This window comes from Ascaphus truei, chromosome 2 (genome assembly GCF_040206685.1).
Source record: "Ascaphus truei isolate aAscTru1 chromosome 2, aAscTru1.hap1, whole genome shotgun sequence".
NCBI classification, from domain to species: domain Eukaryota; kingdom Metazoa; phylum Chordata; class Amphibia; order Anura; family Ascaphidae; genus Ascaphus; species Ascaphus truei.
This window is the reverse complement of record NC_134484.1, coordinates 349,235,065-349,261,853: the sequence shown is the minus strand read 5'-3', so window position 1 is coordinate 349,261,853 and position 26,789 is coordinate 349,235,065. Positions and strand designations below refer to the sequence as shown.

Below are 26,789 nucleotides of genomic sequence, written 5' to 3'. Positions count from 1 at the left end.
GGTACAATATGAAAGAATAGGGGCTACAGAGAGGGCTCAGCTGTGGGTAGAAAAACCCCAAAACATTGCACACATCTCTACTCTGCCATACAAGTGTAACATGTGAATCTTGACTTTGAACTTCATGCAAAAGAGGAGGGGAGTCTACCCACAGTTGAGTCTACTGTGCAGGTTTGAGGATTCCTGCTTGCTCCGGACCAGCACCACTTCATTACTCCTTTCTACATGTGAGTGTCTCTACCCCTTAACTCAATAAAACACTGGCTGCAGTGATGTCTCACACAGTGCTAGGGGTAATGGCACAAATAGGTATGCTGACTAGTTGTGGCATAGAGAGGGCTCAGGTGGCACAGATATGTACAGTAATTATTAAAATCTTTGTGCATGTTTTTTTTTATACCACTGTTGATCCACAGGGGGGGGGGAAGGGAGCGGTATTCTCAGGAACACACCAAGAAATAAACTGTGTTTATATTTTTTATTTCTTGGTGTGTTCCTGAGAATACCGCTCCCTTCCCCCCCCCTGTGGATCAACTCATGTAAGGAATCTGTACATATTCCTTGGAAGGTGGAGAAGCGTGTTCTTCTGGGATACACATCCCTCTTAAGTATTGCATTTGTTTATTGCACTTAATTATATTAAGGTGTTTATTAGCGCCGGTACAAGTCATTTGGTTGCACTTTTTTTATACCACTGTCATTGCTTTCGGACGAGACCGTAAAGAAAAGTTGTGTTATAATTACACATTTTAAACTGTGTGAAGTATAAACGCAAGCACAGACTGAGACACAAAGCAGAAATCTCTCCCAATCTCTCACAGCCTTGTATTGAAGTCGGTCATTTCAGTTTATCCCATCTATTTCCACCTGTCTGTGCTTGTACATATGACAACAAAAATGGACTTTATTCTTTTATTAGATGAACAACTGATGTACGAACCTGACAATTTTAGCTATATTTTCTCTTGTTTTTTCATTAAATACTGGGTACATTATAGTATTAGTGTTCTGCAAGTAGACTGTCATTAAAAAGTATTAAAATGACCTGCTGAAAAACTTGAAATAACCCGCTTAAGAAAGCTCGGAGTCTTTCCTCCCTTTTTATACGTTGCTGAGGAGTTAAGCCAATAGGAGAAACAAATTATGGAAAAGTACTACAACAAATGTAGGTAAACTAACAGATAACTGATACATTAGAACACTTAGCCGTTACAGGCGGCTGAAAGCAATACTTTGCAGGCCCAAAGGAGCCGTGTGTGCGCCAACACAACTGAATTTATAAGCCATGCATTCTTGAGTAAATCTTGCATATTCCATTCATTGCACCAACCTTAAATCCCAGATGTCGTATAAATATAAAGTGCACAGGCAGAACGCACCTTTGTCAAGGGTTACATATATTTGATTTGGTGCAGGAAGTATGATATCAGCCCGTCAGCACTACTACAATCTGCAGCACCTAGCCCGGAGTAAGGGCGACTCCAATCATTCATTCTGATCATTTTGTAAAACGATTTTACAGAATAAATCATAAAATGGAACACACTGTTGTGGTAGAGGTCGCCTCTATCAATGTATTTTACGGAGATGGGCGAACTGTTCGCAACAATGTGCGGACTGGGCAAAAGTTGCTGTTTTCTTGTGAAGAAAAAAGAAGCAACGTTTAAAAAAAAATGTGCATGCTCATACAGTATGACTGTGATGTGAGAGGTCACATGACCAGCGTTCAGGTCATACCAGTCATGTAACCTTTCACACTCACCCCCCCCACCCCCCAATTCGAAATAAATTGTGGGGAAAAAAGTGAAATTGCGCACTTTTATATAACAAAACAAACAAAAAAATACATTTTGGTAAAACTTCTGCAAACTATGCAAATACATTAGCACGTCTCTGGTCTTTTAGTAACTCAATTTAGTTGGAAAACTTAATGTTGCTGCAAGTATATTTTACGAGTCAGCCTAACATTTACTTTACCTTAAGCCAATGGTGCTCAAGGGCCACCAACAGGTCAGGTTTTAAGGATATCCCAGCTTTAACATACTGCTGCGACACACTTTATTCGAGCAAATACCCAGTAGGTACCTGGCAGATACCTGGAATGCGCCGCTCCTCACCTCTGACAAGCCCCGATGCGTTTGCCTTCCCAGCCATGTTTCATGCCTGGCTGACGGGCGGCTGATCTGTTAAATTATAATGATTAGGATTTAATAGGCTGCAATGCTTCGCGTATCTACCAGATGGCATAAATTCATGAATTGTAATGCAGTATATATATATATACTGTGCAGTATTGCAGCCAGCGGGAATAAAATGCTTCAATCCCTGCCTGGAAAATAACGCAATGCACTCGGGCAGAAAACAGTCACAAACCTCAATACACCCGAGTATACCCGAATTCGTGGGACTAGCCGAGTTCGAATAAAGTGTGTCGCCAGTGTAGGTGGTTTAATCAGTCCCAGCTTCAGCACAGGTGGCTCAATCAGTCCCAGCTTCAGCATAGGTGGCTCAATCAGTCCCAGCTTCAGCACAGGCGGCTCAATCAAAGGAGGAGGGGGAGGGCTGGAGTTGAGCACCCCTGCCTTAAGCCAATGAATAAAAAAAGCATGTAGGCGGACGCTCACAGAGGTATGCAAGGGAGACTGATTATAGTGAAATTAAATAAGCCTTTTATTGCGCCTGTTTCCTTAACATCAGGAAACCATCCAAACAAGGGGTAAACAAAGCTTCTATTCACTTGGGAGTATTTCTAGTGAAATACTATGCAGTTCACAACTCCCTTAGATAAGCATGTCTCCCAGCCCCAAACATATAGCATGAAATAAGCAGATATAGAAAGTCTCATAAATGAAAGTCTTATCTGTTCCTTGTGGTTTGGAGGGAAAATCTTCTCTGTCCCTGGTTCAGCTCCCTTTTCCTCAGGGCGTGTCAGCATTCAGGTTTAGAAGTTTCCCCTGTGTCTTGAAAGCAGCTCTGCTGTTTCTTCTGGCAGGGCTCAAGACAAGTGTCTCCAAGTTCAGCTCAGGTGTGAGCTAAGGAGTCTCTCTTCCTGTCTCAAAAGACAGGCTTTTCTAAGCAATCTAATCAGGCAGGTGGTGTTTGTTAATTGACTACCAGCAGTTAACCACCACACTGCTGGATTAGAGGCACATTACTTGAACAGGGATAACTCCCCTGTTACAAAGCATTATCCATTATTGATTTTATAATGGTACTATTTTTGTATTTCACCTATTCTCTGGAAAAGAAACTTACAACACATTTCTGTCCTGGCTCCTAATTTAACAGGAGACTTGTGAATGGAAAACTTATTTTTTTTCTGTAACAACGTACTAATAAAGCTATTATTTATTCATTAGATAAGGTAGTTAGAAAATACTTATTTAACCTGAAGTGCTTAGCTATAGCACTGTTAAAGATCCTTCTTGCAGGGAAGAGTTAAAAATAAAGGTAGTTTTGACTTTCCAAGTTGGCAGGTCAGTTTCATTTTGCCAGGTTACGAGAGATCCAATGTGATCATTCTTCCTGTAATTATACAGGTAAATAAGAATTTTAACCCAGGTGAGTGTTAGGACCTGCTACGGTCATTCCTTGAAAGTGGCAGCAGGCTTAAGACGCTTTGGCCAAAGGGTTAAACTAAATTACCCTTTTTTCAAGAGAATATATGGGTATTGCACTGTGTATTTTTGTCACATTGGAAGTAGCTTTGGGCATTTTTGTCTGTTTTTGTTGTATAAATTTAGCCACGCCCACTAGCACTTCTTTTGACACATATACATATATATATTATGTGGTAATGGTAGGGGTTTCTCAGAGCTTGTTGGGTATCTGTGTGTTCAGTTTTGACTGTAAAAGCATTAGCACATAATTGTGTACTGTTTATATTTGCCAACCTGTTTCTTTTTCTTTAGACACCGTGGGTGAGGAGCTATATGATGACGTGAAACCAGAAGATTATCATGATCTATCGGCTGATAATGAAACATATGATGATATTTATGAAGAACTTCCAGGTATTGTCATAGAGCTTCCAGCTAATGTCCACTACTGTACTTCACTTTGGTCAATATATGTCTGTGTATATATACAGCTCAATCCTGTTGTAGCGCGATCCACTATAACGCGGATCGCATATAACGGGGTTTGAGCGTGGACCCCGAATGTTTTTTTTTTTGCACACACTGCACACACTCACTGCACACACTCACTGCACACTGCATACATTCACAGCACACTGCATACACTCACAGCACACTGCATACATTCACAGCACACTGCACACACTCACAGCACACTGCACACACTCACAGCACACTGCATACATTTACAGCACACTGCACACACTCACAGCACACTGCACACACTCAAAGCACACTGCACACACTCACAGCACACTGCACACACTCACTGTACACTGCACACACTCACTGCACACACTCACAGCACACTGCATACACTCACAGCACACTGCACATACTCACTGCAAACTGCACACTCACAGCACACTGCATACACTCACAGCACACTGCATACACTCACAGCACACTGCACACACTCACAGCACACTGCACACACACACACACACACACAGCACACTTCACAGCACACTGCATACACTCATTGCACACGCACAGCACACTGCATACATTCACAGCACACTGCATACACTCACAGCACACTACACACCCTCACAGCACACTGCATACACACAGCACACTGCATACACACAGCACACTGCACGCACACTGCACACACACACACACACACTGACACACTGACACACACACACAGTCTCACACAGTCAAATACACACACACACACACACACACACACACACACACACACACACACACACACACACACACACACACACACACACACACACACACACACACACACACACACACAGAGACACACTGTCTCTTTAAGGGAGCTTGCTCTCGCAAAACTGAAGCAGAAGCAGGAAGCAGAGACAGGGAGAAGAGCTGCCAGATGCCGGGTAAGTGCTGAGTGCTGTTGCCGCTGCCCCACTGGGTCTGGGAATGCTGGGAGAGTTCTCAGCTTTCCCCCTCCGGCGGACACAGTACCACCACAAAAAAAATTTGCCGGCCATTTTTTTTCCGCGACCCCGTTTATAACGCGGTGGTCACGGGTGGCCCCAGAGGACCGCGCTATAACGGGGTTAAGCTGTATATATATATATATATATATATATATATATATATACAGCTAAACCCCGTTATAACGCGGGTCTCGGGGTCCACCCCGAGACCACCGCGTTACTAACGGGGTCGCGAGAAAAAAAAATGGCCGCCGCGCTTTAGCGCATATTCATCCCGCGGGACAGGAGATGGGAGCGGGCATGTCCCTCCGCTCCCCGCTTCCCCCTGTCACCGCGGGACAGGCCGCGGGGCAGGAGATGGGAGCGGGGATGTCTCTCCTGTCCCCGCTTCCCCCTGTCACCTCGGGACAGGCCGCGGGGCAGGAGATGGGAGTGGGGATGTCCCCTCAGGTCGCCGCTTACCTCAGAACCATGCTGCCTGCATGGAGGTTGTAGCGGGGGGTTTCTTCTCCCCACCGCTGTCCCCGGTGCTCCCGCTGCCTGCGCGGGAGGAGGGGGGGGAGCGGGTGGTGGTGCTGGTCGCGGCCCGTCTGTGTAGAGTGAGAGAGTGTGTGTGTATGTATATATGGGAGAGAAAGTGTGTGTGTGTATATGGGTGTGTGAGTGTGGGTAAGTGTCTGAGTGTGTGTGTAAGTGTGTGTGAGTGTGTGTGAGTGTCTGTGAGTGTGTAAGTGTGTGTGAGTGTGTGTGAGTGTCTGTGAGTGTCTGTGAGTGTCTGTGAGTGTCTGTGAGTGTCTAAGTGTGTGTGAGTGTGTGTGAGTGTCTGTGAGTGTGTAAGTGTGTGTGAGTGTGTGTGAGTGTGTGTCTGTGAGTGTCTAAGTGTGTGTAAGTGTGTGTAAGTGTGTGTGAGTGTGTGTGAGTGTCTAAGTGTGTGTAAGTGTGTGTGTGTGTGTGTGTGTGTGAGTGTGTGTGAGTGTCTGTAAGTGTGCGTAAGTGTGCGTGAGTGTGCGTAAGTGTGTGTGAGTGTGCGTGAGTGTGGTCAGTGTGTGTGCAGTGTGTCAGTGTGAGCAATGAGCAGTGTGTGTGCAGTGTGCAGTGTGTGTGCAGTGTGGCAGTGAGCAATGAGCAGTGTGTGTGTGCAGTGTGTCAGTGTGAGCAATGAGCAGTGTGTGTGCAGTGTGCAGTGTGTGTGCAGTGTGGCAGTGTGAGCAATGAGCAGTGTGTGTGCAGTGAGTGTGTGCAGTGTGCAGTGTGTGTGCAGTGTGGCAGTGAGCAATGAGCAGTGTGTGTGCAGTGAGTGTGTGCAGTGTGTCAGTGTGAGCAATGAGCAGTGTGTGTGCAGTGTGCAGTGTGTGTGCAGTGTGGCAGTGTGAGCAATGAGCAGTGTGTGTGCAGTGAGTGTGTGCAGTGTGCAAAAAAAAAAATGTAAAAAAATTTTTTTTTAAAATTTTTTTTTTTTTTTTTTTTTTTTTAAAAAAAAAACGGGAGCCACGGGAAAACCGCGTTATAACCGAATCGCGGTATAACGAGGCGCGTTATAACGGGGTTTAGCTGTATATATATAGCAACTGTAAATATTACTGTATGTACATATTGTATGTATGTAATATTACAGTAATATTTACAGTTGCTATATGCTTTACTGTGGAGGGTTTTTGTCACTTTTTTACCCACCATAACCTTAATAATTGTGGTATATATATTTATATATATATATATATATATATATAAAAACCAAGTTCTAAGAATAGAAAATGACTCAGACATTTCAAAATGAAATGTAGGTAGACAAGAGGAAAAAGCAAACATCAGAATAGAAATATATAAAAAAAACACTACAGATCATATAAAAGGTACTATACCTTGACAGATTAAAAATTCTGTCGAGGAAATTAAGCAATTATTTTCAATTAAGCAAGATGCTGATATTGCTGTTTGTGGAAGGCAGCTGATGCTACATTAACTACAGTACATATGTAGTCTGACATCAATTCATTTATCAGAGGTTTCAGGACAAGCACTTTTTAGCATCCTTTCATTTTTTTTAATAAATGGATTCTTACACGAAATTTTACTATAACTGTTTTAGAGAGTGTTACATACAGTACAGATGAAGCCAACTTTATTATTCCAGTCAACGCAATGCATATACTCTACCGGGTTATTACCACGAGTGCCATTGAAAACAATATAATCTCATGTGTTACCTCCTTCTTAACACATGCTATATTTACCACGTTATAGCTTGCATTATTCCACGTTAAGGCTACCTTTGTACTTATTTTTGTCCAATTATGCCTCTTGGAATCATTATCACTCTATGATTTCTACATGTTTGTTATTTATTCTAAATATTTAGTAACTCAGATAGAAGAGGATTTCAGCCAGTCGAGTTTAGTTTGACATAAAGCAAAGCAGAACCATGGTATGAATAACTCTAGTACACTTTCTCCTCCGAACATATACTGACTTACTCTGCCCGTTTACAGTCTTGGTGATAAATATTTACACTTCCTAATGCTTGATAGTAGAAGATAAAGGGGCTTATTCTATATCAACCATAGTGGCCGATCAGGCGGTTTGGAGTCGAAATTCCCCATTGGCTTCGACTAATATAGAATAAGCTCTTAAAAACATCACTGTTTTCCCTCTCAAATGATACGAGCGATTAAATGTCAGCAATAAGATCTCAATACAGAATCTGCATAATGGCACCAATGGTAAGATTCAATGTACAGGAACAGCCATTATGGGACTGCAATGCCGAATAGCGACTCTAATTTAATGATTTCCCTGATCTAGTATTTAATATATATTTACGAATATTGGTCAGATTTTTCCAGCACTAAACAAGCCCTTGTAGCTTCATAGATTAAAAGGCAGCACTGGTCGTCACTACAGTACCACTATATGAAACATTGCAGCCGGGAACAGCATTGACCGTCATAGACCACTGCTCCCTGCTACAGACTCCACGTTTGACCATGTTACTGCACTGTACAGTACCATCGGAAATCTACCAAATAAAACCATATACAGGCATACCCCACATTAACGTACGCAATGGGACCGGAGCATGTATGTAAAGCGAAAATGTACTTAAAGTGAAGCACTACCTTTTCCCCACTTATCGATGCATGTACTGCAATCGTCATATACGTGCATAACCAATGTAAATAACGCATGTGTAACAGGCTCTATAGTCTCCCCGCTTGCGCACAGTTTCGGTACAGGTAGGGAGCCGGTATTGCTGTTCAGGACGTGCTGACAGGCGCATGCGTGAGCTGCCATATGCCTATTGAGCGATATGTACTTACTCGCGAGTGTACTTAAAGTGAGTGTCCTTAAACCGGGGTATGCCTGTACATACTGTAGGCCTAGATGCACTGAAGGTTGTTAAATCTAGAAAAACATTTTTTGGCCATTTGGAAAAAATATTACAATGCAATATTTCTTCTGCTTTAATGACCAATCCACTAAGAATGATAAGCTGTATGCCTGAAAGCCGTACATTAATGACCTACTGTGACTTGCATGTGGGTCTTTTGCAATAATTGAAGAGATCTGCGCTAGTAATTATTGCAATTCCCTTCCTTAGCACCAAATACCTGCATGCCGACAGAAAACTGCTACCATAGCGGAATGTAATAAGCGTCATTACAGTAGCCTTTGGTAGCTAAGTGATTTAACCCCTTCTATGTCGGAGGTGCTACAGGTGCATTACAAATGAAAGACTTGCGGCCCTATGGCACAGAAAGAAATAACAATAAACATAACTAAATATCATGAAAAAAAGTTTCATATTATTTTTCTATATTAGCCCCTTCGTAGGGTGGCCCTTGGGTGGTCCTTGAGGACTGGAGTTGACCATCCCTGGTCTATGCCATTGGATTGTAAAGTATAAATGTTGGCTGTTGCTTCACTTCACCTCTGCGCTCTCACTTCCCTGCTCTGTATATTTTTTTCAGAGTTCCCTAACAATCTTTTTAACTTCCCTTACCAGCTCTTAGACCAGTTCCAAAAATTCCCAGTTTTACATATTTTCTCTGCTACAAAGTTATTCTGTATGCAGCCATGAACTACCTCCTCCTGACCTGCCAAGCCTTCCAACCTAAAATCTCCTACAAATCCTCTTGCTACCTTGTCTATGTTTCTATACTTCTCCTGCTGTCATGTGGCGACACATTATCAAACCCTTGTCCAACACATATACAGTATTTATCCCCAGGGCCGCCAACAGTGTGGGTCTGCTGGGCCCCAGGCCCGGTGAGTCAGGGGGGCTTGCATGACTCATCCCTCTATCCCATGCTGATGGGCCTCTCTGAACATACAGTTACAATAAATGCAGACCAGTTTCTTAAAGTAAAAGGATAAAACATAAACAGAAATCCCTTTGCAGGTTACTAGAGTAAAAGAGAATTGACGTGTTCTGATCCCAAAACACACCTCTTGTTGAACTCTGATTTTCATGCTGTATTACCTTGGTAAGACTTGTGTACTATTTTTTCTCCATTAAAACAACATAAGTTCACCACTGTTGTAAATCAGCTCTGGATAACAGTTTTAAGACTTTAGAAAGGAAAGGAAAAAAAACTCCTTTCTCTGGATTTTAAAAGTCTGACTAAATATATAAAACATCTCATACAGTATCTTAATTTGTCTAATGCTTAGACAGCCACGAGTCATATCAATAGATTCAGGCGAGTTTGCTGGATGTAACAAATTTTGACCGGTTTGTCCCTAAATTTGAGCGACAAATGTATATCTGTCCCTTGCCACATCCGAAACATCAAATGTTTGATCTTATTGCATCTGTCTCCTTGCAAAGATGACAAATATCTAAACATTATTCTTCAGAATAGATGTCATCCCATGATATCCTATATTTAATATAGCCTTTTAGTGACTTGTTTTTCACCTATCTCTATTTCAAGAATGTAACAGTTTTCTTTGAGGCTGAAAGCCCAGGATCTGGCTATTGTTACCAGCCTTCTAAACTAAACATATTTCACTTTTAGTGTGACAACAGTGTTATTTCCAACCCCTCCCCCCACCCCAATTAAGTCCTTTTTGTAGATTAGCACAGACACATGAAGGGTCTTGACCTGTCATAAAAACAATTATTGTATTTTTAACACAATCTCTAAGCAACGTTGACCCCTGAAGTACCAGATTGATTAAAATACTTACTATTCCCCGCCATTTTACACGCATCATGATCTTGTCTTGTCTCATCTCTGCTTCCTCTCTAATTTCTCTAACTCTCTGAACCCTCTCTCTTTTCACTAACTCCTTTCATTCTCCCTCACTCTACTTCCTGCTTCCTCCCCCTCACTAACCTTTTCTCACACCTATCAGAACTTTCATAACATAGACCTTTCTTAGCTCTCTGCAAACCCTCCTCTCTCCTCTCACCAGCATAGGCTAAGGCCTCAGTGTGCGCGACGGGGTGCCTGGCGGCGCTCGTTACCTGCATCAGCGTTACCTGGTGGACTCCAGGCAACTCGCAATGGGGAGACATGGTGGGGCGCGGTCATGACATCACGCGGCTGGTTCACACTCATTGGCTTAACTGTTGCCGCTACGTGGACAATGCTCGGCCGCCACTCCAAAAGACAAAAGTCTTGTCTTTTGGCAAATGCGGGAACTCACGCACATGCGCCAACTGGGGCATGCCCCATAGAGGGCTGTACCTTGTGTGCGGAGCGTACGCCTACGTGCATGCATCCGCGGCCACCGGGGACGAAGCCATATCCTGCCCAGATTTTGTCACCTCCCAATACAACAGTTCTCTCTCATTTCTGCTGAACGCATCTTGATGCTTCTGTCCCACCATGGTGCCGGAATAATGAAAAATTATTATTGTTATTATTTATTATTATTATTACATATTATTATGGCATCTACCGCCCCCCTAAAGCCCCTCTACAGTCCCTGACTGATAACACCCAGTTTCTTGGCTCCATTTCCTCTGTGAATGAGAAGAGTGAGCTGCTTCTTGGGAATTTCAACTACAATTGGCTTGACCCTAAAAAACACAAAATCTAGATACAACTCAAGACACTTAACCTAACGCAACTCATTTCCCAACCCACATGGACAAACCTGAAATCTCACAACCATTCCTTGCTAGTCTGGATTCTCTCCTCAAATCCCAGCAGAATCCAATCCACTAGCATCCTTCCTGACATTTTCAGTGACCATGCAATAGTGTACTGTGTAAGGAAAATTAAACCACCCCAATCAAGCCCTAAAGTTCTCCTCACTAGAACATTTAGAAACTTTAACCCACAACAGTTTCTGTCTGACCTTACCAACTGCCCTTTGCACAGAATCGACTTAATTCCCGACCCTGATTCTGCGCTCAACAATTTCCAATCGGAGTTCTTAAAACTCTGTGATACCCATGCTCCACTATGCAGAGTAAGAGTACGGGAGCCCACCTTCCGTGGGTTACAAATGACCTTATAGCACTCCATTTCAGGGATGCCTTGTGGAAAAGCTACAAAGTAACAGGCACTACCAAAGATCTTAATCACGACAGATGCCTGGGCAATATGTGCACAAGGCAAACAAGACATGCAAAAGCACAATATTACTCTGACAATCTTTACCAGAATACATCAAACCCAACTAACTTCTGGAAGGTTATCAACAAGATACTCCAGCCTTCTAACCATCAACAACCAAGTAATATCACTAAGGAGGATATTACTCTGACAAATCCCACTGACATTGCAAATGCATTCAATGATTACTTTGTGGGATGTGCTACTAACTTATTAGCAAAACGCATCCCAAACCACAAACATGAACCTCATTCTGAGAGTACCCCTATAGCCCCACCCTCTCCCAACCCTGCTCACAATTTTCCATTTGTCCCAGTATCCGAAGAGGAGATTACACAAGCGCTCCTCAAATTAAAACCAAGGTGCCAATGTGGACCTGACTTACTGCAATCTAGGTTCCTAAGACTTGGTGCCCCAGCCATTGCCAAACCAATTGCTTCCATAATCAACTCTATTCCGTCTGCAGGCCATATTCCTAAAACCTGTAAAACTGCCAGAGTTGTCCCAATCTTCAAAAGTGGGGACACAAAAATTGTCTCAAACTACAGGCCAATCTCTCTTCTCCCAATACTATCCTAAGTCATGGAAAAATGTGTTCACTCTCAACTAAGTGATTACGATACTAAGACAAATTTCCCTAGTCAATTCCAATCTGGCTTTCGCCCCAAACACTCCACAGTAACTACTCTCCTAAAAGTGTGCAATGAGATACAGTGTGGAATGGAACTGGGACAACTCACTGGTGCAATATTCCTTGATTTTGCAAAGGCTTTTGATACTGTTGATCATGTTATCCTGCTTAGCAAACTCCAGTGCTCTGGTTTCATTCCTACCCATCAGGTAGATCCCAACATGTGTCTATCTCAGGCTCCAACTCCAATCCCTTGGATATCCCCTGTGGTGTCCCGCAAGGCTCTGTTCTGGAGCCCCTACTCTTCTCAGTGTTCATCAATGATCTTCCTACAGCTTGTAAGGGAGCTTCAATACACATGTATGCAGATGACACAATCTTATATGTACACAGCCGTAACCTCTCCGACCTTGAACACATGCTTCAATCTGACTTTTCGAGACTTGAAAATTGGATTTCCCAAAACAAACTGTTTTTAAACACTGACAAGACTGTACCAATGGTATTTGGGACAAAGGCAACATTTTTTAAGCTTCCAATGACTGACCTCCAGATCAGCACCAACGCTAACACCACCCTAAACCCTGTTACTAGTTTTAAATACGTGGGCATATGGTTTGACTCCCATTGAACATTTGGAATGCACATTGATACCACGACATCCAAAACCTACAGTATGCCAAACTAGGTGTACTTTACAGGAACAAATACTCCATAAGTCTGCTGATCAGAAAGTATATCGCACAGCAGATGCTAATGCCAATTATCGACTATGGGGACATACAGTAGTTTACGGCTCGGCACCCCAAACCCACCTTAGCAAACTTGATACCCTCTACAATTCAATATGCCATTTTGTCCTTCAATGCAACTACAACACACACCACTGTGAAATGCTAAAAGAACTAGATTGGTCATCACTTGAGTTTAGGCGCAAAGTTAATCTCTCCTGTCTTGCCTTCAAATACTTTCTGGGCAAGCTACATGTCTATCTGAACAAGCTCCTCACCCCTACCACATGCAGCACCTATCATCTGAGATCTGACTCCAAAAAACTGTAAATGGTCCCAAGGTTCAGCAAAGTATCCGGCCGCTCCTCCTTCTTTGCTATGTACCTCAAATCTGGAACAATCTACCGGAGACTCTCACAGCTACCATCAGTCTAAGTTCTTTCAAAACTAAAGCTGTCTCACATTTTTATCTGGTCTATAACTGTTACATACAGATATATATTATCTCTAACTGTGTGCGCTATGTCTTGTATATAATGTATACCCCTGTTCACTTATGTAACTGTATTTGTAATCTTGTTTTTTTTTATCATCTTAACTCTATTCCCAGGACATAAATACACCTATATAGCTTTGATAAGCTTAAGACACCTGTAACAGGGGACTTATCCCTGTTCAGTAATGTTCCTTTAATCTAGCAGTGTGGTAGTTAATTACTAAACACCACCTGCCTGATTAGATTGTTTACATAAAGCCTGCCTTTGAGACAGGAAGTGACTCTTTAGCTCTGACTGAGAGCTGACCTTTGGAGAGACAGAGCAGAGGTTCTTGAGTCCCAGGAGAGACTGACCAAAAGAAACCCAGATCTCTGGAGATGACCAGTCTTGAGCTCTGCCAGCCACACAGCAGAGCTGATTGCAAGACACCAAATAAGACTTCTAAACCTGGATGCTGATATTTTTCTGTGCACGCACGGGTGTGGTTCCAGGAGAGCAGAGAAGCTTACTCTACAGCAACTAAACAGATAAGACTTTCATTATTAAGAGACTGCTTATATCTGCTTATTTTCATGTTATGTGTTTGGGCTGGGAGAAGCTTAACTAATGCAGATGTGAACTGATTGCAAGGATTTCACTAGAAATACTCCCAAGTGAATGGAAGCTTTGTTCCCCCCCCCTGTGTTTGGATAATTTCCTGATGAAAAGGCACAATAAAGCCTATTATAATATCACATTATAATAGTCTCCAAATTGTGTACCTCTGTGAACGTCCGTCTACATTTGGTGTCCGAGGTGGGACAAGAGGTGTCTTTGTAGTTAAAAAGGACCGGAGATTTTTTTGTGAAATTTTTTCTTATGCTTTTTGCCTACAAACAGTCTGAGAAAAAAAAAAAAAAAAAAAAAACCTCATGCAGCAGAGATCGGAATTAAAGGGATACACACCACTGAAACTTACAAAAACGCAGAAGAGACTGCTGAAGTAGCTAAACCTTATTTTGCCTATCACAAAGTGTAATATGGTCATTAAAATAGGGGTCTTTGCCTTTCAGCCGTAGTCAGGGTTCAAGAAGTGAGTCAGCCCTTGGAAAGGGATAGGTGTTTGTTGTTTTCAAAAGTTTCGCTGAAGCAGTGAATACAGATGGTGACCCACGAGTGGTACTGATTTCGCAGATAAAGGTTGCCACACCGCATAGGACTACCAGCTGTGAATGGAGTATATGCAGAAAAGTGTGAAAATTGATACAAGACTGTGCTGAAGCAGGGGAATTTTTAGAAAACCAATAATGAGTGTAAAATTGCCCTATAGGGGGAAAAAAGTGATTTCTGAACTGTGTAAAAGATTTTTTCACAACCAATTGCTGAATGTTGAGTCACCCTGCTGGGAATGAAAGAAATAGTCCACTGCAAAGAATGTTTTTTTCTGCAAGTAAAAAAGTCTGCCTATATATATCTTGGGAGCAAAAACAGACACCCAAAGTGTGAAGTGTGAATGCCATAATACCCAAAGATGAGACTGAAAATTACTGAACTCAGGCAGAAAACCAAATTCTGTTGCTAAAGCGGGGAGATTGCACCCTGCAAGAAAATGGTGTAAAGCAAATAGACTTTTTTACCTAGCAACTGCACATCTTGTATACCTGATAAAAGAAAATGCATGCACAGCAACGCTGATATTGAAAAAAAAAAAAAAAAAATTATCTAAGAAAGGAAAGTCTACATGAGATGCCTGTGAGAGCTACGACCTCTACAAGCAAAATATGCCCATCTGTAGGACTACCACAATTGGGGGTTCTAGCAAATACAGTGGCAACAGCTGCAATAGCGCCTCCTGAGGTCAGGAAGAAAATTACACCTGATAGCCTAAAAATGGAGGACAAGATGCAGCGTTCCTGTAATGAACCCTACCCCACGGAAGAGTGGCCCTTCCAGTCCAATAAAGAGAAAGACATCTCTTACGGGGAACCCGAACCGAGTCACACCCACAAAACACCCCAAGAATGGTGGGGGTGCCTGAACTCGGCACGAACAGAAAAGACCGCTCCCTTTGATGACGAATATGATCAACAGGAGACAGAGCGGGAGCAGCACATCACCCAATATTTCTGTCCGCTAAAGCAACTGCAAGAAAAGCCTGGCGTATATAATGAAACTGCTAAAATATCAAATGAAGATGGAGACCCCAATATCCCTGAAGGGACGGTGTCATCCAAATCAAAAAGGCGAAAAAAGAAGAAGAAAAGCAGTTCTTCACTTACCGTGGAAGGAACAGACACGTCCGCAGATCCTGTGGAGGAAAAGAGGGACTGAGTTGCCCTGCAGCCTAGAGAAAATGGAGAATTCGTCCCACGGTTAACCGAATATCCAGAGGGCCTAAGGCAGAAGTCGTGTACCCCAAAGAAGTGTCTGTCCGGTGCCAACAGTGAGGAACCCTCAACTAGTCATCCCAGGGAAGCGGAGCCGGAACCAGTGAGTGACGATCCCTTGACCAGCCCTGAAGACGCTCTGAAAATTGCCAGGCATGACTGTGATCTGCTCTGTGAAGAATTAGGAAGAGAGAGAAAAAATAATGCTGAGCTACAGAAGACTGTGCTCACAATTTACTCTGCGGCCAAGACCGAATTGGAGGATCTCAAGACTGAGCTAGATACTGCAAAGGCTACTATCTCCACTATGGATGAAAAGCAGAGCCAATCTGATAAAATGGTGGCTACGCTAAAGCGGAAGTATGAGGAGGCACTGAAGCAGATGACAGTCTTCCAGCAAGAGGTTCACACTCTTTGTATAGAGCTTGATGCCTCACATCATGAGACCAACAGCTGCCGCACAGACCTGGAAGTTTCCAGAAAGGAACTACACAGTCTCACTGAGGAGCTGGACATTGCTAAAGAAACTATTGGTAATCTTGGTACAGTTCTCAAAGTCTCTCAGAAGGAGCTTCAGACCTTCAACCTAGAGAAGGAAGCCTCACGCCAGGAGATTGTCATTCTCAAAGCAGATGTGCGTAAATGGAAGGAGGACTGCAAAGAAGCCCTGAAGAATACAGAGACTGAAAAAGGAGAAAGTTCAAGATTAAAAAGAGAAAACTTAAAACTGAAAGAAGAAAATTTTCAGTTAACAGAAGAAGTCAAGGAAAAGTTTGACGCAGAGCACCGACTGCAGAACCAACTGCAAGGTCTGCGTACACACCTCCAGTATGCTGAGGAGAAGCAGCAAACGCTACAGGAAGAAAAACTGCAGGCTGCTAAAGAGGTACAAGCGCTGCAGGAACGTCTGAATACCCAGTACGTCCCCACAGAGCAGTATGAGGAGCTAAAGGCCACACTGCATGTCTTCAGAGCATCGTTGGAAGCGGAGCTTCGGTACCAGGTTACTCTGTATGAGAGGGAGCGTGAGAAGGCTCAGAAACTGGAGCAAGAGCTGGAGAGACAGAGAGACTGTTCCATTCCCTTGAGTCAGTACACCAAGGAGAAAACAGACGCAGCGGCAACCTTGACGACAAAAATTACAGAGCTCCAGAATATGAAGGAGACTCTGATACAGATTCCTCCAATACGGAAAAAGGTATTGGCTCTGCCCAAGCACCAGTATCCCACAGTAACTAATGCCCGTAAGGACAAGGGTACAGTGAGAGTTGGGGACTCCACACAACTTCAAAACAAAATTACGAAGTTTGAGCCACCAAAGAAAGCACTAGCCAAACCTACAGCTGCCCAACAGGCAACAAACAGAGGTAGGAGTGCAGAATCAAAGCCAGAAGAATCCTTAGCTGAAGAAGCTGAACTGGCGACTCCGTGGTGTGGAGAAGCTGCAGAAAGACCACTTCAAGAGCAGAAAACTCTAAGGGCTAGTCCTAACTGCTCTACAACTGTTGCCATACACTTTGTCTACAAAAAGAGGAGTGCCCGACGCAACAGAAATCTCAAGACCGCGCACGCGATAAAAAGACTTTACGTGGAAAAAGTCCTCCTCGAGCGACTGAGGAGTGCTGATCTCAAGCATCTTTGGGAGGAGACAAAAATAAACTGGAGAAAGGGCTCCAATCCCAGCGGGACAGAGTGTTCTCTTCCTCCATCCACTCTCATTCAAGTCACAGAGATATGTAGAATGAGAGTGGAAGGATAGGCTTTGGCCGTGGTAAGCCCGAGCTTCCCACAAACAGGGGAGGTATGTAACAGGGGACTTATCCCTGTTCAGTAATGTTCCTTTAATCTAGCAGTGTGGTAGTTAATTACTAAACACCACCTGCCTGATTAGATTGTTTACAAAAAGCCTGCCTTTGAGACAGGAAGTGACTCTCTTTAGCTCTGACTGAGAGCTGACCTTTGGAGAGACAGAGCAGAGGTTCTTGAGTCCCAGGAGAGACTGACCAACAGAAACCCAGATCTCTGGAGATGACCAGTCTTGAGCTCTGCCAGCCACACAGCAGAGCTGATTGCAAGACACCAAATAAGACTTCTAAACCTGGATGCTGATATTTTTCTGTGCACGCACGGGTGCGGTTCCAGGAGAGCAGAGAAGCTTACTCTACAGCAACTAAACAGATAATACTTTCATTATTAAGAGACTGCTTATATCTGCTTATTTTTATGTTATGTGTTTGGGCTGGGAGAAGCTTAACTAATGGAGATGTGAGCTGATTGCAAGAATTTCACTAGAAATACTCCCAAGTGAATGGAAGCTTTGTTCCCCCCCCCTGGGTTTGGATAATTTCCTGATGAAAAGGAAAAGGCACAATAAAGCCTATTATAATTTCACATTATAAACGTCTCCAAATTGTGTACCTCTGTGAACGTACGTCTACAAAACCTAATGACTAGAGTGGTGTATTGGTGTCAGACACCACAGGACTAAAACCCATAACCACTGCTTTTCTAGGCAGCAGCTTTAGTAGTGGGAGCTAAACCAGCTAATGGGTTTGTGACAGGGCCTTTCCCCGGTTTAAAAAGGCAGCAGACCAAAAGCCTGTCTGTAACTGATGAGTCAAACAAGGAGCTAGTTAATTTCAGCTAGAGTCAATTAGCCAGTCTCCACCTGGCTCCTCAAGCAGGTTTAAACGTGTGCTGCACAAACTGCATGGGGTTCTCTATCTGAGGAAATTCTCTAGCACAAAAGGACTGTGCTGACATAGAGATACCAGGGAACCATACACTCTTTACCAGGACGCAGCGGACCCTGGAACCCACCAAAGGGTATACACCATGGACACCAACCCAGACCCCGACTGATGTAAAGAGCCCCTGCTTACAGGTATCTCTTTGGACTTTGGTGTCAGCGGTGGGTAAGGGGCCTATCCTCCCAGCCCTGCTGATAGGGACTGGGAAGTATGTATTAGCCCTTACAAAGAAATACACTATTTCCCCAATCTATGTCTCCCTGATTGTACCTCTGCACTCGTCTCCTAATTATGTTGACAGAAGTGGGATGAGAAGTGGCCCTTGAATTTCAAAGGGACCTTGGAGCCAGTCCAGGAAAAATTTGTTGTGCTTTTTTTTTACCTTAGTACAGTTCCTGTAACAGCATGAGAAACAAAAGCAAGAACAAAAGAACTACGTGCAGAAGTGACCAGAAGCGTTACACATTCAGGCAGGAAAGCTACACTGCACTGGAGAAGGCCACAATGCCACAGTCTGACTGGGGGGACTGCAACACACAGTGGCCCACAGAAGGTACTGACTCTGTGACCAAAGTCTACCCCCATCACGTGTGCAAGAGGAAAAAAACAAAAAAAATGGCCGCTCAGAGCAATAAAAAGTCTACAGAGACACCTGTGAGACCTACGAATTCTGCACTCTGCAAGTAAAGTTTGCCAAACTGTAAGACTAAAAGCTGGGGTTCTAGCATATACGGAGAAAATCGCTGCAATAGCACCTCCCAAGGTCAGGGGGAAGAATACACCTGATACCGCCAAAATGAGGGCAAAATATGATGTTCCTGTAATGAACTCAGCCACACGGCAGAGTGTCATTTCCGGTCCTACAAGGCTACTGAGGAGGAGGATGTCTCTTATGTGGGCCCAGAAAAGCGGCGCACTCACAAAACACCCCTAAGATGGTGGAGCGGCCTGAACCCTGTACGCACCGTAATGACAGGTTTCTATGACCGTGAATATGATTGGCAGCAGCAGGACCAGCTGAACGCCTAATATTTCCACCAGCTAATAAAACTGCAAGAAAAGCATGTTGGATACAGTGAAAATGCGGAAGTTTCAAACAAAGAAGGAGACCCCAGTATCCCTGATGGGACACAGTCGTCTAAAGCAAAAAGGCGGATAAAGAAAAGAGGTTCTCAGCTTACCGTGATGACCCTGCAACATTAGAAGGGGGCTGAGCTGTCTTGCAGCCTAAAGTGAATGGAAGATTCGTCCCTGGAATGGCGGAATATAGAGAGAGCCCAAGGCAGAAGTCGTGTACCCTGAAGAATTGTCTGTCCGGTTCTGACAGTGAGAAACCCTCAAACTATACTGGGAAGCAGAGCCGGAACCAATAAGATCCCTTGACCAGCCTTTAAGATGGACTGCAAACTGCCTGGCATGACTGTGATCTGCTCAGTGAATGATTGGAAAAGGAGATAGAAGCTTTAAATATAACCTTTGTTCATGCCTTATTCCCTGATTAAGTAGTCTGTTCACTGAAACGCATTGGATTTTATTGCTATTTTATTGCACTTTTAAAGCTTTACACTCTTCTGCCCCTCCTTACATCTCAGCCCTAATTTTCTGCTATGCACCATCCCGACTCTTGCGTTCTGCTCAAGGATGCCTTCTCTCTACCCCCTTTGTATCTAAAGACCCCTCCTGTCTTGAACTTTTCTCACCCCACACCTCTGGAATCCCCTTCACCTCAATACCCGACTAGCACCCTCTCTATCCACCTTTAAGACCCATCTTAAGACACACTTGCTTAAAGAAGCATATGAGTACACACGATACATAAAGCTTGGCCCCTGCAGACGCACTTACCAGAATGCCCTCCTACTGTCTCTGTACGTTCTTCCTACCTACCAATTAGATTGTAAGCTCTTCGGAGCAGGGACTCCTCTTCCAAAATGTTACTTTTATGTCTGAAGCACTTTTTCCCATGATCTGTTATTTGTATTATTTGTTATTTATATGATTGTCAGGTGTATTACTACTGTGAAGCGTTATGTACATTAATGACGCTATATAAATAAAGACATACATACATTGCTATTTGGACATTATCCATACTCCCATTGATATCGGTGTTAGCGGCTTTATTCAGGCTCCCTGATGTCTTGCCGTATGGTCGCAATCAGTGAAATTTTTCGGTGACGTCATCAGCCTCCGTTGTATGCACGGAGGAGTTTGGCTTCCATTGAGAGCAATCTATATCTCTGCTGTTGCTGCCGCTATACGAACGGCCCACTCTGTTATAACCTTCTGACGGCGCCCACAATGGAGTCACCTGGACAAACATTTTTGCTCCACTTACTTCATCTTGCCGCTGCCTGGTCCATAACACGACAACGCTGATTACCTTTGCCGTGTGTGGATACTGTTTCTTGCTAAGGTAAGCCATGTAAATGTTACATGAAATGCCCGAAAGATTTTTTTTGCTGTACGTGCGATACTTAATTTTTTTTTTACTATTGTGCAAATTACAATTTTAACTATTCTATGAGAGTTGTGCGCTTGACCTTTTTCTATTTTTTCCTCCGTCTCAGTGTAGAGCTTGCACTAACTCAGAAGGAGTCTCAGTCTCCGTGCTGAGCTCGGAGGCTCTCGAAAGGAGTTTGACAGCCTCAGTACAGAGATCGATGTATCTTGGATAGAGATTCACAATCTCCATGCCGAGCTAGAAGTCTCCCAGAAAGATTTTCACAGTGTAGGTCCCGAGCAGGAGATCTTCCAGGAAGAGGTCCATACTCTCAATATAGAGCTGGATGTCTCTCTCCAGGAGGTGAACAGTCTCTGGACAGAGTTGGACATACTATATCACAGAACAAGGTTCATTCTCTCCGCGTAGAGCAGGATGCTCGAAAAGTGTGCTGCACAAACTGGATGGGGTTATCTATCACAGGCAATTCTCTAGCACAGAAGAACTATGCTGACATAGAGATACCAGGGAACCGGTCCCTCATTTGCAGGATGCAACGGACCCTGGAACCTGGCTGGATAAAGCGGGCGGACACCAACCCAGACCCGGACTGATTTAAAGAGCCCCTGCTTACAGGTACCTCTATGGACTTTGGTGTCAGAGGCTGGTAAGAGGGCTATCCTCCCAGGCCTGCAGATAGGGACTGGAAAGTATGAATTAGCCCTTACAAAGGGATTGGCTGTTTTGTTTATTTTGTATGCTGCCTTAACGCTGTATTGTTTGAAGATACAGGCTAAATAAAAGCCACTGTTTATATCCCTAATCTATGTCTTCCTCGTTGAATCTCTTCACTCATCTCCTACAGTGTTGCATCACTGTCACATCATACTTTTGAGTGGCTCACTGCTCACCCATGTAACTAATCTAGCTATTAGCATATCTCACAGGTATCTCAGGTGAGCTCCACAAGGAACATTAAACTGTCAACCAGGAAGTGGTCTGCTTTTAAAGGAAGCCAGGAGGATGGAGCTAGTACAGGTAAGACCACTCATTTGGTGCTAAATTATGGATATGCACAAAGGTGGCTACATTATAACAGAACAGGGACTATACACTGTGCCATCTGCCAGAGTACAAGACACATACTTAATTGAAATACTTTATTTTAAAATAAATTTACAGGAAGTGATTCTGCTGGTTTCCCACAGCACACAAAGTGTTATTGGGTTGAAAAGTCTAAGGCATCTGTTATGAGGAATGGGGTTTGGTGTCAGATCTAACAGGATCTGCAGTTAGAACTACTAACTCAAGTCATCAGCTCACTTTGTGATATTACTTTCTCTCTTCATCTGCTTTAGTTGCTGTTCTTTTACCTTGTTTTTACTTCTGTGTGTGTCAGAAAACCTATGTTTTATTTAATCTCACCTGACCTCAGTAACTCATAGCCCTCAGTACATATCAATATTACTTTGTGCTTGAACTCCTTTCGAGGTTACAATTAACAAAATAGTTATCCTTTGGAGGTATGCTAGAAGATTGTGCACTGCTAGCCATCAACTGGTTTAGCTCACACTGCTGGAGCTGCTGCTTAGAAAAGCAGTGGTTGTGGGTACTAGTTCTGTTGTGTCTGACACCAGTACACCATTCCAGTTATTAGGTGCCTTAGGCTTATCAACTCTATATACTGTAGTTGTTATTGAAATCCTTTTAGAAAGTGCCGGTGGGACTCGTTAAATCTGTATCTATATTTTAAATCTTAAATATACTTTGCATAGCCATTACCATATCTCCCAGGGTACATTGTGTGCTCCTTTTTCAGGACAGTCATCTCTCCCTAATTTATTTAGAGGGAGGTTTCCGGGGATGTATATACAAATGGCGACACTACAAAATTGAAAGTTTTCCCCTTCCTCCATGGTAGACAAACATTTCTGTATGGTGTTACATAGCAAGGTACTTTCAATTTTAAGTTTTTGAATTGGATTATAACTCTAACATATAGAATGTCATTTCAGAAAAGCTTGTAATCTAGAGACTGAAAAAAAGGATGGTGTGTTTTAGCGCTAAAAATAAAAATAAAAATGTATACAAATACAATGCAGATAATAACAGTTCAAATATTATCAACAACGTGGTGAGGAATAAATATAGTGAACAATGTGGCCAGGCTGCCAGGAAAAACTAACCCGAACACAGTTAGTGATAGACAAAAAAGAAAACAATACAGACCGGCGCCTTAAAGTCCAAATGGGAGATATAAAGTTCAATTGATGATTGGAATGATCAATGAATGTAGATCTGGTCCAGTGGACAGCAGGTTCCTCGGTATCAGAGGTATTAGGACATGCAGGGGAGACAAGAAGATATGATCATAGTGCAACACTGTATGATAATAACAAAAATCACATAGACTTAAACAAACAGACACACACAACACTGAACAATACTAAACAATAGGCTGACTAATAATAAGGATGGTTTAATGAACACAATAAAAATGCAGATAACTGGTGACGAGCAGGTCAGGGATCCAGTGTGTAAAAACTGGAATCCTACTTACAGCAGGTCCCTAGGATATGCGCAGGTAAGGGTAGTCTGAGTGTCCGACAGAAGATGTTGGTGGACGCGTGCCACGTGTGAGTGCCTGCAGGGGCTGCCTTGGCTAGCTGCCAAAGATGGCGCCGCTTCCTTCTGCTCCACGCGGCGTCCTTCGTTGGCGCCCGGAAGTGCGTCACAGCGGGCGGGACGGGACACCAGGTATCACTTGCCGATACCAACTCCTGAACACTGCGGCTCCAGGGACTGTTAGAATGATCTGCTCCTCTACCAGTGCTGCTATTAAATGATTTCTCAATGGCCCAACGCGTTTCGTGCGCATGCGCACTTAACCCCTGAACATTACCTGGATTTGATCGGGTTCCTGAGGGTGCTGGCCCCAGGTGATTGGAGGTACGGACATTCTTCGCCTTCCTCCATTAGAGGTGCTGGCTTTGCGTGGCCGGTAAAGAATATCTTCTGAATGAAGACCACAAAGTTGTTGTTGGTCTCTGGTTCCCTTTGTAGGCCGCAGGGGTGCGAGGTGAACCTAGAGATGGCATGTTCTCCATTGTTTGGGAAGCGCCTCCTTGGTGAACGGAATGGTAGCGGAGTCACCCGACTGCTTAGTCCGTCTTTAGAGAGCTCCTTGGCTGTTAACTTCGGGAATCCTCTATCTTCCCTTGATGGTGTTTGCTTGTCATCGTTCCTTGTTGTCTGGAACGCTATGCACCGTAGTTCATCGGTACATTTCTCTTGCACGAGAACATCTCCGCGTAGTTTGGTGAAACGCTTTTGTGTTTCTTTGTTGACTGCCATCGGGAGGTTGTTTTCTCCCTGGACATGACGAAGAACAGTCTCTTTTGTCCTTGTAAATCCTTTTGGGAAATGTCTCTGCAACTGTCCCCTTTTACGTGTTTGAACGAACAGTCCTTTTGACACTGTGGCTTCGCCTGTGGGGCGCAATCTTTTGCGGCTATGCCAGCCGTGGCAATTGGTTGCTCTGTTGCTTGATACTCTGTGGAGAGGAACAACTGTACGTCTTAATTGTGCCCTTGCTCGCGGGAGTATTGTCTGATTGTTTGTTGTTTTTAGGACGATCCCTTTGTCGGTCACCTTTGGGAGGTTACTCTCTTCCTTCGGTGGAGTTGACTCATCATCCTTGGCTGTCTGGACTGCTGAGCATCCTAAGCCATTGTCACATCCCATCGGCGTGAGGATGTCTTTGTTGGTCTCAGGGGTGTGACCTTGTCTTTTCTCTTCACTTGGCCCTTCGGTCCCTTGGAGATGGCCAAGACATGGTTCAGAGAGAGATGTGTGTCCACATTCTGTCACCTCCGTTCTGCGGGCATCGACGTAGTCTTGCCCGTGCTCTTTGTTAGTGCACGAGTTGCCCACTATCACCCATCCTAGGTCGAGTCTTTGGGCGTATGGCGCGTTGTGGGGTCCGTTGTGCTGTTTACAGACTTTATGTACCCTCATGATGTCCCTACCGAGCAGCAGCAGGATCTTGGCGTCTTGTTCCACCGGCCGGATGTGGTTGGCTATTCCTTTGAGGTGGGGGTAATGGAGTGCCACGTCTGGTGTTGGTATCTCGTCCCTGTTTGTGGCCATGTGGTTGCACTCGATGAGTGTGGGAAGGGGCATGTTCACTTTGCCGTCTATTGAGCATATGGTGTAGCCATTCACTCTTCTCCCTGTGGTCTCCATTTGCCCTGCGCACGTTCTGAGAGTGTAAGGAGAAGCACCATCTTGTATGTTAAACATGTCGAAGAACTCTGACCTGACCAGTGATCGGTTGCTCTGGTCGTCGAGGATTGCTTACATCCGAATAGCCTTTTCAGGTTGTCCCTGGGGGTGCACTGCAACAAGGCATATTTTGGAGCAGGACATTTTGTCACCTTCTTTTCCGCAAACTTCAGTGCGCTGAGATGTGACGGATGTTGACTCTCCTTCCTCTTTCTCCCCGCCATGCTCCGCTATGGAGGATGGGTTCTTGAGTTGGTGGAGTGTCATTGCCTCTGGGTGTAACGCTGTCACGTGCTTGTCACTCTCGCACACTGTGCATTTGATCTCTTCCTTACAGTCCCTGGCTAGGTGAGTCGTGGAACCGCAGCACTTGAAGCAAACTCCGAATTCTCCAAGTAACCTCTTGCGTTCCTCTAGGGACTTCATCCTGAACCCAAAGCACTTGTTGAGTGGGTGTGGCTTCTTGTGTATGGGACATTCGCTGTTTGGGTCCCTTGGTTCCTTGTCTCCGGCGACCGACTGATCGGGAGTAGTTTGGGTCGTGGGAGGCACGTCCGTCCTGCGGGCCGAGACGGGTGTTTGGGGGTTACCATATCTCGTCGCTGGTCTCTCGTTCTTCAGGCTGCTCGCACTGTATGTGGTTTGCGCACCTAAGATGAAACTGGGATCGTTCCTTGTCCTTGCCGCTTCGCGGATGAAGCTCACGAAGAATGAGAATGGGGGGAAGACAACCTGCTTCTCCCTTTTGTATTTGGAACCTTGTGAAAGCCACCTTTCTTGGAGGTTGAAGGGTAGCTTCTCCAGGATGGGTCTCACTCCACGAGCTGAATCTAGGGCGTTGAGACCTATTAAGGAGTGGTCTTTCCTTGCGAACTCCAGTTCTTGCAGCAGGTCTCCAAGATCTCGTAACTTCGAGTAGTCTTTATTCGTGATCTTGGGGAAGCTCTCGATTCTTTTGAAGAGTGAATCCTCGACTGCTTCGGGGCTGCCATAGGACTCTTCTAGCCTTTCCCACACTAGGTCAAGACCTACTTGAGGTTGATGCGCGTTTGCTGTCCGAAGTCTCTGCGCTTGCTCCCTGGATACGTTCCCCAGGAACTTGACTAACAGGTTGAGCTCTTCCCTTGCTGAGAAGTCCAAGCTGTCGATTGCGTTTTTGAACGTGAACTTCCACGTCCGGTAGTTCTCAGGGCGGTCGTCGAAGCTGATGAGTCCTGCGTGCACCAAGTCGCGCCGGAACATGTACTTGGCTATGTCTGTCAGACCTGAGACATCGGCGCGTTTGTCCCGTTCTGAAGTAGTTGCTGGGAGGGTCCGTGCGGTCGCCTCTTCCTTGGCATGGACGCGTGATGACTGCTGGCCAGTGTGAGGGGCTGTTTTCTCCCGCGTGGGTGTACCTGGATTGCGAGCCTGTTGTGGTGCATCCGTGTGCGCGCTGGCGTGTGGATCACTGTTG

At 44.3% G+C, this 26,789-nt stretch overlaps 1 protein-coding gene across 1 annotated transcript in view; it reads left to right on the top strand.

The window, feature by feature from the left end:
- The window catches only part of SKAP2 (src kinase associated phosphoprotein 2), a 325,224-nt gene that overhangs the window by 186,855 nt on the left and 111,580 nt on the right, over positions 1-26,789 (top strand). Inside the window, exon 9 of the mRNA XM_075586827.1 lies at positions 3,912-4,013. Coding sequence (XP_075442942.1) covers positions 3,912-4,013 — 102 coding nt within the window. The remainder of the gene's footprint in view (positions 1-3,911; positions 4,014-26,789) is intronic.